Raw genomic sequence first — 17214 nt, 5'->3', positions numbered from 1 at the left:
CTTTCCCTTCTTAGTTTTTTTTTTTTTTTTTCAGTTGTAGTTCATTTTTCACTTGTTAAAAATTGTGGTTTAGCCTGTGGCTCAGTGAGTAGGGCGCCAGCCCCATATGCCGAGGGTGGCGGGTTCAAACCCAGCCCCGGCCAAACTGCAACCAAAAAATAGCCGGGCGTTGTGGCGGGCGCCTGTAGTCCCAGCTGCTCGGGAGGCTGAGGCAGGAGAATCGCGTAAGCCCAAGAGTTAAGAGGTTGCTGTGAGCCGTGTGACGCCACGGCACTCTACCCGAGGGCGGTACAGTGAGACTCTGTCTCTACAAAAAAAAAAAAAAAAATTGTGGTTTAGCAAAAATAATTTGAAACTAAACTGAAAGTTGATTATGGTATTAGGAAAGTGGGTGGCTGCTTCTGGACTAGAAATTATGTTTAAACTTATTCTGTTTTGGGTTTTTTGTTTGTTTGTTTTTTCCCCTCAAGCTGTAAGTATACGTGACAATTTGGCATAATGATGACTGTTTATAAAGACACTTGGCTTTTATTTATCTTAGGCACACAACCTGGAGCTTTGCAGTTTGCTGTCATTTCCCCCACCCTGCCTGCCTCCTGGTCGTGTGGAGACTTGTTGGCTTTTCCCTAGATAAGGTCAAGTGGGAGGTGTAATTCTCACCAGCCTGTGTGAGGTGAAGGTCTTAGAGGGGCATTGGAGCAGGAAAAATGTGTAGAGTTGTGACCACTATGAACTTTTGGATTCCGTTTAGAGTTCAGTGATCTGTGCAATTTTGATTACCACTATCTTGGAAGACTGTGAGTTGGCTTTGGTTTTGCTATCAAATGATATTAGTATTGGCAAAAATAGTCCCAGCATACTCCAGAATATTATGTAGTACAATGCCAAATCTTAGGAGAGGATGGTAACTTGAGAATTATGTCCCTTAAAGGAATGTTACTTGCTGAATGTACAATATAAGTTAACCAAGAACATGCTGTAACTCAGAGGGTTAACCACTTGTACCATGTTGACTACAAATTTCAAAACAGGGTTAGACTTTTAAAGAGGAATTTCCAAGAACAGCTTCATCTTTTTATATTCCTAGTGCCATGTACCATGCTGGATATATAGGTAATAGATTGCCATTAAATGAATTTTGAATGTATGAATAAATGGTTGCTTTTTTATATTTGAGTTAAAATCAAAAGTTAAATTCTAACATATTCTTTAATCTGGAAAAACTTTTATGTAGAAAATCAATAGAGGTGATGAGATTTCAATTTTGAAGTTTTCATCCAGTAATATTTCCTTTCAAAAAGGTATATATCACTAGAGTGACTTGTTTCCTTGGACTCCTGTATGTTTTTATTCTTGAGCTATTAACAAAACTAGTAGGGGTTCCTTCCTGTACAGTATAAGGCTACTTTAACAAAGTGACTTCAGAAACTGAGGCAGGTTCTATCTCTAAAACACAACCAACTCCCTCATCTCTTCAACACAAACCTGAAATTTCACCATTGCTTTTGTCTTTTTGTGTCTTTTATTCTTGTAAATAAATGGCAGTTGTTTGTGGGAAGAGTAAAACTCAAGTGATGAGTATGTATTTCAGCCAGTGGGAAGACAATCCTGCCTTTTGGGAGCATGCAGTGTAGCCTGCAGCCTGGAGACATAGGAGGTCGGTCCCTAATCAGATTTGAGAGTTCATGGAGTGTTTTCATAAACACTGTCATGTGATTCTCAGTTCTCTGTTAGCTAAGAAACTATGGACTGACCTCAGTCTCAACTTGAGTGGACTCATTTTTAACTCAATTTCCTCATGTAAAAATTCAGCGTAAGAGTTCCTACTGCTTAGGATTGCTGGGAAGATTCAGGCCCAAAGCAAACATAGTAAGTAATCACTTACTATCGAGGAAACCAAGGCTTGGAGAAGTTAGGAGACTAAATCTTCATTACCCAAGAAGGCTGGTACCTGGGACTCCTATCTTCGCCTCTCTGACTTCAAGTTCTTCTTCTTCTTTTTTTTTTTTCCTGGTGGATGGACTCACCCTGTAAGTATAGTTTATAAAGGGCTAAACCTACTCTTCTGGGAAGAACTGTCTTCTCTAACATCATGAACAACCTATCCAATAATTTTGTTCTGGAATAGTAGAAGAGTAAAATAGGAGATAGGCACTTTTTTCTATTTAAAATTATGTTCAGTTTTTACCTAATGTGTTTACAGAAAGCCCAAATCCTTGCATTTATACATTATTGGCATGTGTGATGGAGGGGCTCTGTCAACATAAATTGTCTCAGAATGATACAGATGTCTCATGGAATCCATTATAAGAATTGGACCTGTTTTGTGAAAATGAAGTTTAATGAAAGAGAGCAGATAGGGGTGTTTTTAATTTATTTGACAGCTTTAGAGAGTGAGTAAAAAGCATCCAGCTCCTTAGTGTATACCAGCCTGGGGCTTCATACATGGAGGAGTGCCCTGTGTGCTCCCTCTCATTATAAGTTCATAATATGTGAACACTCACTTGTCTCCTTGAGTGGAAGATCAAGGTAGACCTATACTTTGTGAAGTCCTTCTTGGTGTGGTTTGTGTCCCACAGTGGCTTCTAAAGCTAAATGTTCCTTGAGATTTCTTTTTTCTGCATTACTGATGTTGAAATGATTGGCATGATAATGATGTGTATCTTAAATATCGTGAGCTAGTAGCTGATCTGTCAATTAGTAAGTAACTTCATGTGGAATCAGTGTGAGCCCAGTGAGGCTCACAGCCTGGTTTTGTCAGCAAACACCCCTCACTCCCCTTTAAAACACGCTCAGGCAGGCACTGTGTTTTTGTGCTGTGATTTGCACAAAAATATGGTGGAGTGTGCTTTTGGGATTCTAGACGCCTTTTAAATGGGTGCTTAACAGGAACTGAAAACTCTACAGGAGACGAGTGCCTGCTGACTTGCATTAGTGGATGTTTTACAGCTAACCAGTCTGGTATGAAGTGGTCTTTGAGAAGTTCCCAGAATGTTTGAGATTTATGTCATGTGGATTATGTGGTCAGAACTGCAGCTGAGCAATGGGGCTTTGGGGAAGCTTGTTGCTTCTGTTGGTGAGAAATCTTATCCAGCAAGAGGATTAAGTAAAGCCATAAACAGAACAGCAAAAGTACAAAGATAATTCCCATTCATTTATTAAATTAATGTATTTCATAGGAAAAAGCATGGCTTTTTTGGAATCTATGAACTTGGCACTTATTGCCTATGTGTTTAGCTGAGAGATATATTTTCTTCCACAAAATCTGCCCTTTAAAAGCCTTCCAGCAAGGGCTTCTCTGGAGGCTACAGGTGGTAAGACAGGTTTAGCAACGGTGTTTGTGCAGAATCTGCCCTGGGCAGGCGGCTCCACCCTTCACATGCTCCAGTGGACTAATTATAACTTCAGAGGAAGAGTCTCACCCAGGAGCTTCACCCTCGGTGCTGTTGCTGTGTAGCTTCTTTCCAGCAGGATGACTGGAATGTGTTTTTTTCTAGAAGAGTCGAGATATTTTCACATATCACTTGTGTATGATGAAGTAGATAGTGCGAGTATTTCTTATTCTTTGAAAATAAGGGGACTGAAGGTTGACATAGAACTGTGTACTGAGAGGGGGTCCAAGATTAAACCCCAGGTCTTCTTCCCCAATGCACGTCACCTCAGATGATTTCAGGTGGCCGTGATTTTATTTAACTGCACCAGGAAAGTATGGAAAGACGCAAGCAAGAAAGAAGAAAAAATTTTGTATAGAAGGCGTGCCGGTTTGACCGCATAGTGATCACTCCTGTTTGTGTCAACTTTTGATAACTCAAGTAGGAAACACGTGGTCTCTATTTATTTAGGGCCTATGAATCACAACTTCCTTGGTAAAACGTTTCACACCTTAAATAACTTGCTAATGAGTAAGGTTCAACATGCTTGAAAAGCTAAATGAGTAATTGTTAGAACTATTAACCAGGTTTTTTTTTTTTCCCCCCAAAATTCTATAAGTTCTTTCAGGCTGAATTCTTAAGAATGGGTTCACATTTTGCAGAATCGGTTTTTATTCTTTGTATGACAGCTGATGTCACCACTATTGGCTCCCTTCCTCCCCACCAGCCCGGGACCCAGTCCTAGGAGTGATTCTTGAAGCAGTTTTTCCTCTCAGTAGTCTCCATTTTTTTCTGCTTCTATTTCCCTATTGTAATCTCCTTCCCTATCCCTTACCCTCCAGAGAGATTTTTCTAGAGGTTTCACTAAGATCACTGGTGATGGTAACTGCAGGTGGCCTGTTCATATGTAATAGCCCCAGGTTGGGAATGGTCCCTTGTACTAGTTTCCATCTTACCCCTCTTTCTCTTTGTGCCTGGATTTGATAGTCTTCTTCCTACGATGTTTTAAAAAATAGCTCTTTACGCAAATTAAGGAGTAAGTTTAAAGAGGGCCCTCTGCTATTTAGCTTTATAATGAAACGTGAGGAATTTAAAGATGGAATTGAAATTAATGTATATATTCTGTACAGCTGATATTTCAAGTTTATATCTTACATGTTTTTTAAATCACTCTTAGTAGAATATATCACCCATAGGTTTTTAAAAAAATACATAAAATATTTTGTAAATTTAGTTCATTTTCTAACTTTTATTATCCAATAAAATGGCTACACTAAAGAAAACACCCATTGTAGCCTTTTCTATGTATATTCGTGTTAAAATGGTTAAATTGTCTTTTAACATAGAACTGTATATAATTTTCGATACAAAATGGCTTATAGAGCATAACAGCTTATTTGTGCAAAGCCATCAGATATAACATTAGACGCATATTAATTAATCTAATCCTGAATTTGACTTGTATGTTATCTCTAGTTAAGAGAAAATAAACACCCAAATCTGTCTTTCAGGCAGTTACGAAGAAGAATTTTGAAACAAAGGATTTTCGAGCTTCTCTAGAAAATGGTGTTCTGTTGTGTGAGTAAGTATTTAAAGCAATTAAAACATAATTAAGAAGCCGAGATGTGTGCATGTGTGTGTGTGAGATGTCACCTCTCCTTCTCCCGTAGCCACGGTAGTCACAGATAATGTGTTCCTGGTCACAGGTGACATTTGATCCCTGCAAACTGACACCCCATAGTACCAGACAGTAGGAAGAAGGGGTTATCGGTATCTGCATCTACAGATAGCAGTGGGGAAATATATATTATTTTAATTAGTAAACAAGAGAGATTATTATTGCATGGTAGCCTAGTTAGGGAGTGGTTGGTTGGAGGGGGGAAATCTTATTTACCACTTATCTCTTACTCTAAATATTCTAACATGTAAAGGTACCTGGTTTAGACATTAATTTAAAACTTCTTTTCTTCATCAATCAATCATGATGATTGGAGTGGAAAATTTTTCATTTAAGCTTTAAGTCATGTCTTTATTTTACCAAAATCAATTTGAGCTATGGACTGTTCATTGAATTAATATTGTTGAGAGTTACATCCCAAGCTTTGCTTACCGTAAGTAAAATAGGCTGGTGCCATAATTGATGGTTTAAGGCCCACATTGTGTATGTTTAGTGCAATATTTTTTTTCCCCAATGTAAGTGATCCTTCAGGATAGGAGACAGGCAGCCCTGTAGGGCATAGGGATGAAATCTAGGGTGGGGTGACGGTGCAGGTTATAGAAGTGAGCAAATGAATTCCTAGAATGTACTTGAATGCCACCTACATTTTTGAAAGCACTTAGTTACTTCAATCGAAGTACTTATCGCATAGGTATTTATGGAATCTGTCCACATGTAAGCACTGAGAGGGTATGTAGTAATATTAGTACTTAGATGATTTTTGATTATCCTTTTGATGGAGGTTATTTGTAGCAAAGATCTGCAGTCAAAGGGTCTAGGTTAGATTCTTTGCTCTAACACTTTTGGGTATTTGAGCAAGTGACTTCACATTGAGCCTTATTTTTTCATCTCCAAGGTGAAGATCAAAGTATCTGATCTGCCTGATTCACAGGGCTGTCAAATTTAATAACAGATAAGTTAAAATTTTGAAAAACTATTAAACTTTATATAAATGCAAGTTGTTGCTAGGAAGAGGACCATGTAAATACTAGTCTCTATCTCTTCAGCTCTATCGGTAGATGTTCAAACTTCTTTGTTTTAGAGTGATACTATTAGTTTGTTCCATATGAAATTGCTGGTATTCAGACTTTTGGGACCTACAGACATGTCAATGTTTTGTGGGTTTGCCTACAGTACACCAGGACAGACATATGAAGAAGGACCACAAATAAAGTTTAAAGATTTTTCTCGTCCTCTTCCAATGTCACATTCAGAGTCATTGTTGAATAGTGTATGAACTAATTTAAGTAGGTCACATGGTCGGCTCACTTGGTCGCGGATGGGAAATTACTTTATCTTGATTTCAAAACTGTCTAATTTAAATGTGTTTTAATGTGTTCAGAAGAGGAAGGGGGAAACAATGTTGGTGACCTGTAAACTACCTTACCTATGAGGACGAGCTATTTTTAAGTTTGCAGCAAAATAACTTTGTCCATTCTAAGCCTCACAAGTCTGGATAGGATTCAGATGGGCTCTGAAGAAGCATGCCTATGAAGCGCAGAGGTTTTTTTTAGATATACAAGGATATCCCAAGTAGATATCTTTTCGAGAAAGTCACATTGTGGCCTGTATATTTCTGGTGGTGAACTGTTGCTTTAAATATTTTAGGTTTTTAGGACAAACTAGGATGCACAGAAAACAAAGCAAAACAGCAAAATAAATCTTTTAGGGGCCCCTCTTTTTGGGACATTGCCTCCATAAGTAGGTTATTACATATATTCAATAGTGATGCCTAATTTTTTATTTAAAATGCAATTTATATACCAGTCTGGGCTCTGATTGAAGTAATTTCCAAAAAGCATACCCAATATGAAAGGATGGTATTGTTATCAGTAAGAATATTCAGTGTTGATGAAAAACTATTTTGACCACAAGCAGTAAAAGTTAGAATAAATATATAATTTCTACCTTAATGGTGACGACAAACTTTTGGATGCATGTTTAGAGATATACTGGTTTTCTTGAAATGTCACTTTAATCCCACAAGCTTTCAAAAGTTCATTCTTAGATTATATTCTAATTGTAATAATACCACTTTGAGGTTTTATGTACTATCATAAAAGTCTAATCTGTTTAGTACCCAGTATTGTTTAATTTTTCCCCCAAATAGCTTAAGTAAATGTTAAACCCCAGTGATCAGCAATTGTTGTTTACTATCAGACACCAAAGTACTCTATAATATTAAAAGAACTTCTTCTAATTGTGAATCACATTTTTCACAGTCACTATTTAATGAAGACACATTAATCTTAAAAACTGTGGTGTTTAAAAAAATCCAGGTAACCATACTCAATATAAATCTATAACTGAAGAAAGCCTGGCTAGTTGATCTACAAAGTGGTTATGGAGGCACCACTGTTTATCACTACATCCACTGAGTTATATAAAATGCCTAAGAGAAAAAGAGAAGTTGTCATTTAGAGGCCTAATGTTGTAGGTCTTGACTTTCAAATTAATGGTAAATATAGTAAGCTGTTGTTGAGTATATTTTATTCATTAGAGATCTCAAATTTTAGCTGAAGTATGATTATAATATTAAAAAAAAAATCTGCATTCTTTTTTTTTTTTTTTTTAAACAGGAAAAGGCTGGGCGGCGCCTGTGGCTCAAAGGAGTAGGGTGCCGGCCCCATATACCGGAGATAGCAGGTTCAAACCCAGCCCCGGCCAAAAACTGCAAAAAAAAACCAAGAAAAGGCTGACTTCTGTTTGCCTCACTGCCAGAACCATATTTCTTGTGAAATATAGGGAAAGTCTCTGCTCTTTGCCTGTTAAAAAGAAATCTCCAGGCATTTTCCTTTATTTATCACCATGAAAGCGTTTTCTTACTGTTTCATCTACTAATTTCAGCAGTTTATCTCTCAGTGGTGTTTTCCTTTTTTAAGCTGGCTTCTTGAAATATCAGAGTCAAAAGTTTTAGGAGCTTATTGTAGCTTTCATCCACCTGATAGCTTACTGACCCTTCAGGTGGTTTAAATTGTGTACAAACTCTTCTCTGAGACCTCAGACAAGATACGTGTTTGAGTAATGTGGGTGGTTATGTGCTTTTGTTGCCTTTTCATCTGATTGACTGTTGAAGTTAGTATCTTCCTGTTAATCATTCTAGTGTCACTTAGTTTGTACGACGGTGGGATCCAGTGAGTTGGGGGATGAAGATCACCCCCCTGCTAAGTCTGTTATAGTAATTCTTTTACTGTTTGCCTTAGACATGTCATCTCTCCTGGTTTCAGTAAACAGTGAACTGGGGACATAATCTGATTTTTAGGTTTTTCTAATTAATAAGATTGCCAAGAATGTATAGAGTGATTTCAGCTGCTTGTTATAATTTTTGGTGAATTTCATTAATAGTATTCATTAATCTGTCTACTGTCTTCAGTATTGTTTAGTGTTCATAGCTCTGCTTCACTATATATATACACTTTTAAAAATATGTAAGAATTTGTTACTGTAAATGTCCACAATCTTGTTTTGCTCTGGATCCTAGTGAAATTATTTCTCTTCTCTAAACATATCTGGTTGGAGCATATCCAGTGATATGTGTACCAGTTAGGCATTTCCTGGTTACTCTTATTCCAATGACAGTCTTGGAAATTGTCAAATGAAAACACTACTTCTCTCATGAAGTAAGAAGATTTGTTCCAAGACATTCTGATTGGGCATGTCACTGCTTAGTTAGTCTGGACCCCACCTGGAATCTTTGCCCCATTCTGCCATGCATCAGAAGTTTATGCCCTCCTGAACAGGTGGCTTACACTATCAAGAACATTCTTCTCACATGGTGTCACCAGGTCTTCTGTTCATTTGCTTGCAGCTTGCAAATAAGGGGGGACGGTGTTCACTTGTTGGTTTGAGAAATCTTTTTTTCTGTTTACGTCTGCCATGTGACCACTATACTGTCTGCCTAAAAGTACCATTCTGTTTTATTAAATATACATTCAGTAGAAGAAGGATTGTTTGCACAAATACTACTGTTTACTAGGGGAGAGTCAGATGTTTTAAGGCATGGATAAGAGAGAGCTTTGCACTTGTCATTTGTGCCAAGACAGCTCTGTCTTTCTGTTAGAGTTGGAGCTGTCTGCACATCAGTAGACCCCTGGGGATTCTCTGCAGAGCTGCTCCTGTAGCCCAGAAGCTTTCATGTAAAAGGAAAGCTTTTTTTCTTAGAGAGTTTTTGGTTTTGAATTTCCTGAGGCCAGTTGCTTACATATGGTGCTCCAGCATGCCAGCACTATTTATTGACATGAACCCAATATTATGTAGCCTTTTGAAATTTAAGTAGTGAAAACTGTTTTTCTTTGCTTCAAGTAATATTAATAATGTCGACATTTCCATGTTACTTGATAATCCAGCAATGGGCAAAGATGTAAGGATTCAAGCTCATAAAGGTCATTCAAAATTTTAATCTTCTTTCTCTTCGGGGCAGTATTTTATGATTGGCATGTGTGCCCTCTTTTTCACTTTTGTGGTCCATTTTGTCTATAATATCTACAAATAGCAAAAATGCCACTTATCCTATTTATTTATTTTGACAGGGTCTTGCTCTGTCACCTGGCTGGAGTCTGTTGGCTTCATCGTAGCTCTTTGCATCCTCAGGCTGCTGCCCCAGCTTTCCGAGTAGCTGGGGCTACAGGTGCCCGCCACACGCATGGCTAGTTTTTTTTTTTTTTTTAATTTTTAGTAGAGATAGGGTCTCCATCTTGCTCAGGCTCATCTTGAACTCCTGAGCTCAAATGATCCTCCCATCTTGTCCTTCCATGTGCCACTGTGCCCAGCCCCCTGCCCCCATTTATTTTAAAGGAGTATAACAACTTGAAGGTCAGCTTGGCAATCATCAACTTAAAAATTCACTTGTGTTGTGGTCGGCGTTCTTTATAGACTTATTTCAAGTTTTGCAGACATTTGTTTTACATTATGGACTCAAACCTGAGGTTCAATGTTACAGAGAAGGCCGGGCACTGTGGCTCACGCCTGTTATCCTAGCACTCTGGGAAACTGAGGCAGGTGCATTGTTTGAGCTTAGGAGTTTTAGACCAGCCTGAGCAAGAGTGAGAACCTGTCTCTATTAAAAATAGAAAATTCTAGCAAGGTGTCTTGGTGGGCACCTGTAGTCCCAGTTACCCCTGAGGCTAAGGAAAGAAGATTGCCTGAGCGAGAATTTGAGGTTGCTGTGAGCTCTGATGCCGTGGCTCTCTACCCGGGGCGATGAAGTGAGACTTTTATCTCAAAAAAAAAAAAAAATAAATAAAATAAAATCATAGAGAAACAACTACATATTACCTTCATTTACACAAAGGGATCGAAAGGCATTTAGTAGTAACATTGCTTAATAGTGATAATAAATGGAAGAACCAGGACAGGAACTCAGAGTCCCCTGTTAGATGCCTTTTGTTTTTTTTTGCTGTTCATTTTTCTTTTGAAACTAGTATTTGAAAGCAATTTTTGTGTTCACAGAAAAATTTTGAGGATGGTACAGAGTTATTGTCTGTCCCACTGTCCCTATCACATTCACAGCCTCTCCCATTATTAGCATCCCTTACCAGAGGGGTATGTTTGTCACCATTGATGAACCTGCATTGACACATCATTGTCACCTACAGTCCATAGTTTACATGGTTTTGTACCTGCTAAGGGTTTAAAAAATGTAAAGTGACATTGTAGTATCACATGGAATAGTTTCATTACCCTAAAAATCTTACATGGTCTGCCTGTTCATTTCTCCCTCCCGTGTAACCCCTGGCAACCACTGATCTTTTTATTATCTCCATAGTTTTACCTAAATCAAAAATAAATTTTTTCTAAATTTATTTCTATGAAAAAGATGGGAATTTTTGAATTATTCGCAAAAATTTCTGCATTCAAAATTAGAAGATTTCAGCAATATTTCTAATGCACCTATTCAATGCCAGGCACCTTGCTGAGTGCTGGGAGATGCTTTGGAATGAGAGGTGGTCTTTGCCCCTAGCTGCTGCCCTGTCTTGATTGCTCTACTGCTGATCCCAGCACATGGATGTCTTTAGTCAGCATCCAAATGTTTAATGAGCAGAATTCGAGTTTAAAAGAAAAGTAGGAAAATGTGTTAATCCCACTTAGTGGATAAAATAAAAATCATTGTTCTTTAACTTGTAGAGAAAATGTGATATCTTTAGACTTAATATATCTTAAATTTAGTTACTAATAGTAGAAGTTGGCTAATGCAGGAATATACTATATTTGGAAAATGTGGTTGGCAGAAATATATTAGAAATGTGTGTTGTGAAGGACTAATAGAATGATTCATAGGTTAAGAAGCTCATTCAGTGTATTGATAAGTTCTTTGATGTCAGTCCTCTTGTTCATTTTGAAAATCTTTGGAAACAGGAACTCCAAAGGTTTCCATAATTTTTGTCTCTCGACTGAAAAGATTTCTGATAAAAGGAAAAATAAGATTTGGTGTTGGAACCCATTTCTGGAGACTAACTGACAGTACAGTGCCAGATTCTAGTTTGCATTTAGACCTTCTGCAGCTGAGCTAGACATGTAGAGCTGTGTGTGCAGTTTTCACAAGGCACCTCTGAGTTATATTAGTATTTAAAGTTGGGTTTTGAACAGAGCCAACTGTCTAGTATTTGTCATAGTGTAACTCAACTCTTTTGGAGGGAGTGGATAGTATGTTGGGGGGAGGGGAGGAAAAAGGAAAAGAAAATAGGCAACTTGAGAGATATCCTAGTCAGTTTTGGCTGCTATCACAAAATACCATAAACTGAGTAGTTTATAAATGCTAGAAATTTATTTTTCACAGTTCTGGAAGCTAGTAAGTCCAAGATCAAGGTGTAGGCAGATCAACATCTGCCTGCAAGAGGTTGTCTCCCTAGAACCTCATTTGGTGGAAGAGGTAGGGCAGCTCTCTGGGGCTTTTAAAGGGGACCCAATCCCATTCACGAGGGTCCAGCCTTCATTACCTAATGGCCTCTTCAAAGTACAATAATTTTCAGAGTTAGGATTTCAATATATAATAATTTTTTCAGACCATAGCAAAGGATGAGCGGAGGGAGAAGGAAAGGAGCTGCTGGCCTTATTGTGTGAGTGCTCTATAGTGGAAAGTGTCAAATTACTCAAATTACTAGGTGCTTTCTGTTCTGGTTGTAATCTTGCTACAAGGGCAAGCCTCTTATGCCCTGGCCTAAGGGAAGGAAGGCGTGGGGAAATAAAGCTCTAATTTAATCTAGGGTTAGAGGGATGGAACACGGGGATACAGGTAGATAAAATGGTTCCTTGACTGATCCTAGACCCTAGAGCATACAGGCATCCAGACTCTTGAGTAGAGTCCCTGACCTGAATCAGTATTAACCTTTAAGAATCCCACATGTCTGATTGAAGGACACTTACTATGCCAAGAAGTTCTAGTTGTAAAAGAGATATTTCCACAACAGCTCACAGCAACCTCCAACTCCTGGGCTTAGGCGATTCTCTTGCCTCAGCCTCCCAAGTAGGGGACTACAGGTGCCTGCCACAACGCCCGGCTATTTTTTGTTGCAGTTTGGCCGGGGCCGGGTTGGAACCCTCCACCCTCCATATATGGTGCCCGCACCCTACCCACTGAGTCACAGGTGCTGCCCCAGAAGTTTAGATTTTATTAAAACCTATTATTTTTCCTCCCCAGAAGAAAGATCCTAAAAATGTTTTCTTTAATTGTGTATGAAAAGGATTATACATGATTCCTAATTTGATTAGTCAATATTTCCCAAAGCTATGTGTACATTTCTCTGTATTCTCACACTTAGAACTGATGACTGTTGTAGAATAAAAATTAACCAGATAAAAACAGCAGTGATTCTCAACCGTGGGTCGTGACCCACAGGAACTGTATTAAAGGCTCGTGGTATTAGGAAGGTTGAGAACCACTGCTCTAGTGACTCAGCTTTTGTGTCATCCAGAGTGTTGTTTTTTTTCCTTGTGGTTATTTCTGTGGCTGCATATGTACTAGAAGGTTTAGGAGTGGAGAAGGAATATTAGTCCATTGTGTATATGTTGCTTCTAAGTAATAGTTTTGAAACCTTGTGATGAGAGAGGAGTCAACTTGCTTACTATAAGACATCATTTATCTGTGCTAGCTCCTTTACCTATATCCCTTCCTTCCCTTGGTTCACTTATTTGAGATTATAGGTTATATGATTACTCCTTCCAGAAACTGTTTTCAAAAAAATGCTCTTGATGTTACTGAACTTGTAATATAGAAGTGGTAAGTGATATAAATAGGTAAACTGAATGACCTGGTCAAGGTTACCAGTGACTCACATAGGTGGAGCAGGAATTTATGACACTCTTCCTCTAGTAGAACAACTGGGGCCGAACTTTCCTGGTATTTTATATATTGCCCAGCTCATATGGGCCTCTAATGTATCTCCCTGAAAGGTTGCATTGTAAATACAAGTTACTGTAGAAAGCCACTGCCAAGCTAGTGGTCAACAACTACAAATAATTTCTTGGTTTAAACTATCTTAGAATTATGTTTCAATTAACTAATGCTGCTGTTTTTAGTTCTTGTATCCTTGCAAGAATGCCACCAGTAGCAGAAATACAGAAATAACTGGTAAATAGGGAATTAATTTGAAATATTAAAATTATTATTTCCCATAAATCTCAATTTTCTTCTGGTTCTTCAGCTAATGACAAGGAAAGTGATGTGGACATGAACGGAGGAAAGCCTTCTTTTATGGCTTTCAGCGAACAAATAGAAATTAGAATCATGGAGTAATAGTTTCAGGAAATGCTCAAAGGAGAGGTGATGATTTTATGATCTATGTTGTTAAATCTTTGTGTGAAGAAACTGTGGAAACAGAAAAACATCTTTTGTTTGCCAGACTCAATCTTCATAAGCCACTGTTTTGTAATTTTGAATCCCGTTGAACAACATTCTGAAGGTAATTAAATCAAGACTTTTGTCTTTTTTATTTTTAGCACACTCAAGTGTGTGTATAAATCTCTGGAATGTTGAGGGAGTGACATTCCACAAGCTTTGGATTTTTCTTTTTTTTTTTCTGTTGTCCATTGTGAAGAGGAGACCAGTAAATTAGGAGCATTTGATTATTTCACCTTTATTTGCTTTCTTTTTGGAGCTCTGTTACAGAATAAAGAATTGCCTTTTGTGGGTGAATTATTGAATAGAAAAATCACTATTTCAAGATTCTATTTTCTGACAGTGATTAATGATTAATTAACCACACTGGTATTAATAGAAAAGCATTTTTGTAGTATTAAATTTCTGCATGACCTGGCACAATATCAGTGAACAAGAAAAGTACTGAATTCATAGTAGTTTGGGTTTAGAGCTGAAATTATACAAGTCGCAGTTGTCAAAGCAGAGTTTCTTTTTTAGTATTTTAAAGTATGGAGATATAGGTATTTTTGTAGTATCTGTCATATTGAACTTGCTTAGTGTTAGATTCCAAAGTAAGTGTTAGCTGATTTTTGGAGTTTTGATACGTTTAATTTAATTTTTCCCCAGTCATTCTGTTATGGTAACAAAGCAATCAATCATGGTCTTGAATGAGTTACCATAGGAACTGGTTGATTATTAGGGTGAGCTATTGTTTATTTAGTATTTATTTATATGCTTATTCATTCATGTTAGTCCTCAAGACAGATATTTCACCTTTTAAATGTGTCTACTATGGCTTTGAAGCTACATTCTGAAAAGAAGGTCAGTTTGAGGAAAAGAAAATAATGATTTTGAAAATTATTAGTAGAACAAAGTGTTCTTAGGGCCGAATGAACTAAATTATGATGCAGAAATTCTTACACTGGCTTTTTAAATAGAACCAAACATTACCTTTCTTTGATAAATGTGAAACTAATTTAAGGGACAGGCTCTGCATACAGTGGTGTGTCTTTGGTTCATGACTTGTTTTCTTGGCTCTTTACTTTCTGTTGGGCTGTTGGCTCTGAATAACATGTTGGGGATGGAGTGATACATGATTTCTTAATGTTAAAAGAATCACTGAACTGTAAAAGGCATCCTTGTAATTGCATATGTTATTTCTTTATTTACTTTCAGTTTGATTAATAAGCTTAAACCTGGCATCATTAAGAAGATCAATAGGCTGTCCACACCAATAGCAGGTTTGGTAAGTAATAAATTATCGTCAAAACTAGATTTCTTTGTCTTTGAAAGATAAAAATGTGGGCACAGGCAGGTTTTTGTATCAGCAATTATTGTTGAAATTAGGTTATGGATTTTTTGTTCAAGAAAAGTGGTTGTAGCAATATGCTTCATTGTACCTGTAGTTCCCCTCTCTACTTTCCTTCTGCTTGGGGGCTTCTATTTACCTATTTTTTGTTTTGATTTTTGTGTCCTCCACCTTTATATATCCCCTTTCTTGGCCTGTTTCTTCCATGAATTGCATTTGTTCATGTTCTTCCTAAAGCTCAGCTGTATACATCGTTGTTCACTGGCAGACCAAATGGCCCCCCAAACTGCCAGAGGTTCACCAGGTGTTAAGTTCCTGCTGCTTCATGCTTATTGTTACCCTCCCCCAGCACGTAGATCTTAAGTGCACTTGCAAAATACTTAAAACCTGCTAGCTCTTTGCTTTATGTAAGGGGTTTCCCACCAAGGTCCTTTGTCTCGTTGGACAAGTCGCTGTCTTCCTGGTTGCCACAGTGGTATTATCCATGAAATGACAATGATGGTTCTTGAGACTTTCTGGCTTTAAATTCTGGCTCTGTATATGAAAAATTCATCATGCTGTCATTACATAGCTATTACAATGGGTTAAGACACTAGAGAAGGCAGTAGTGTTTCTGGCAATAATTTGTGATTATATACAAATGATGGATAATTTTCAAATGTTTGAAATCCTCAAGAATCAGTGCTGGTGATAGGAATCAGTTAAGAAAATTAACTTCATAAAACACTGAAGTTTAAGACAGCTAATAATTGGAATGTAAAAACTATTTTATCGTTGGGCTATTGATGCTGTTTATAGTATGTGCAGGAAACTTCTGTTTGACCATTCATGTGTTTACAGCTATTAAAGACATGAGTAATTAACGTTAGTAGTACCAAAATTTCTGGGTTTGCAGGAGGCATGAAAATCCCATAATAATTTTGATATGGACAAATTGGTTGGACACTGTTATTGAAAATATCTGTCTAGGACAGAAGGAATAAAAAGTTTTTATAGTTTTCTTTCAAAATATAGAATTTCTCAAATATCAATTCCTTCTTACCAAGTTGACTCTGTTTTACATCTATCATGAATAGGTATCTGACCTGATAATTCTGTTGTTCTGAAAATTGGTTAGGTTAGAAAAAAGTCTATCATTAATACCTGTGTAATTGTTTTCAGGTGATATAGTGAATCAGACGATATTTGTTGTTTAAAGAACAAAATTAAACAAATTTGGTTTTTGAAGTCTTTCTAGGAGGAAACATTCAGTTTAATAAAATAAGTTTTATATGAAAATGACTTATAAATAACATCTGTGAATGTTAAAAGTTTGAATTGTATTGAAAGTACTGTCTTTTTTTTTCTTTTTTAAGTATTTAGATAATGCATTTATTTAACATATTAGCATGTGCCTGGCATCTGGTAAGCAGTAAGTGGCATGGGGGTGTGGCAGGGGAGAGCTGTAACTTTTATTTCATACCCAGCGCCCTATGGAATCTTTGCAGCATCTCGCTGAGATGGGTGCATTCAGCATTACCAACACCCCATCTCACAGATGGCAAAGAGTGAGGAATGACTTCTATAGGGGGTCTTTAAAGACAAAACTGCACTACATAGAACCTGGTTCTCAGGAGCCCTGTCACGTGTCCTCTGCATTCAATTTGATGGTAAAATAACCATAGTTACAGAGCAAGAACCTATGGAAGTTTCCCTTCCTCATTCATTTCTCTGGGAGAAAAATCTCCCTAGTCTCTCTCGCCAAGGCAGCCCCTACTGAATCTTCGACCTGGAGCTGCTGAGAGACAGGAAAAGCTGTAGATTCTCTTTGCCCCTCCCTTCAGAATCTGGTTTCTTTTCTCACTGTAGATCCCAACTCTGCTCCCTGTAAGATTGACATAGACTTCTATCTTATTTTTCCCCAACATCACAGTTATTTATTGAACTAAAAGTTTCTGTGTAAATCTATTTTGTAAATTCTTTT

The 17214-nt window shown here is 37.5% G+C and overlaps 1 protein-coding gene across 4 annotated transcripts in view; it reads left to right on the top strand.

Annotated features, from left to right (window-relative positions):
* The window catches only part of LMO7 (LIM domain 7), a 207164-nt gene that overhangs the window by 75031 nt on the left and 114919 nt on the right, over positions 1-17214 (top strand). For all 4 annotated transcript variants that reach the window (XM_053564144.1, XM_053564146.1, XM_053564148.1 and 1 more), the window contains exons 2-3: positions 4883-4953; positions 15119-15188. In XM_053564144.1, the coding sequence (XP_053420119.1) occupies positions 4883-4953; positions 15119-15188 (141 nt within the window). The remainder of the gene's footprint in view (positions 1-4882; positions 4954-15118; positions 15189-17214) is intronic.

The sequence above is a fragment of the Nycticebus coucang genome, chromosome 15, assembly GCF_027406575.1.
Source record: "Nycticebus coucang isolate mNycCou1 chromosome 15, mNycCou1.pri, whole genome shotgun sequence".
Classification (NCBI taxonomy): domain Eukaryota; kingdom Metazoa; phylum Chordata; class Mammalia; order Primates; family Lorisidae; genus Nycticebus; species Nycticebus coucang.
Note: the sequence above shows the minus strand (reverse complement) of the source record. Positions and strands in the feature narration are given on the sequence as shown.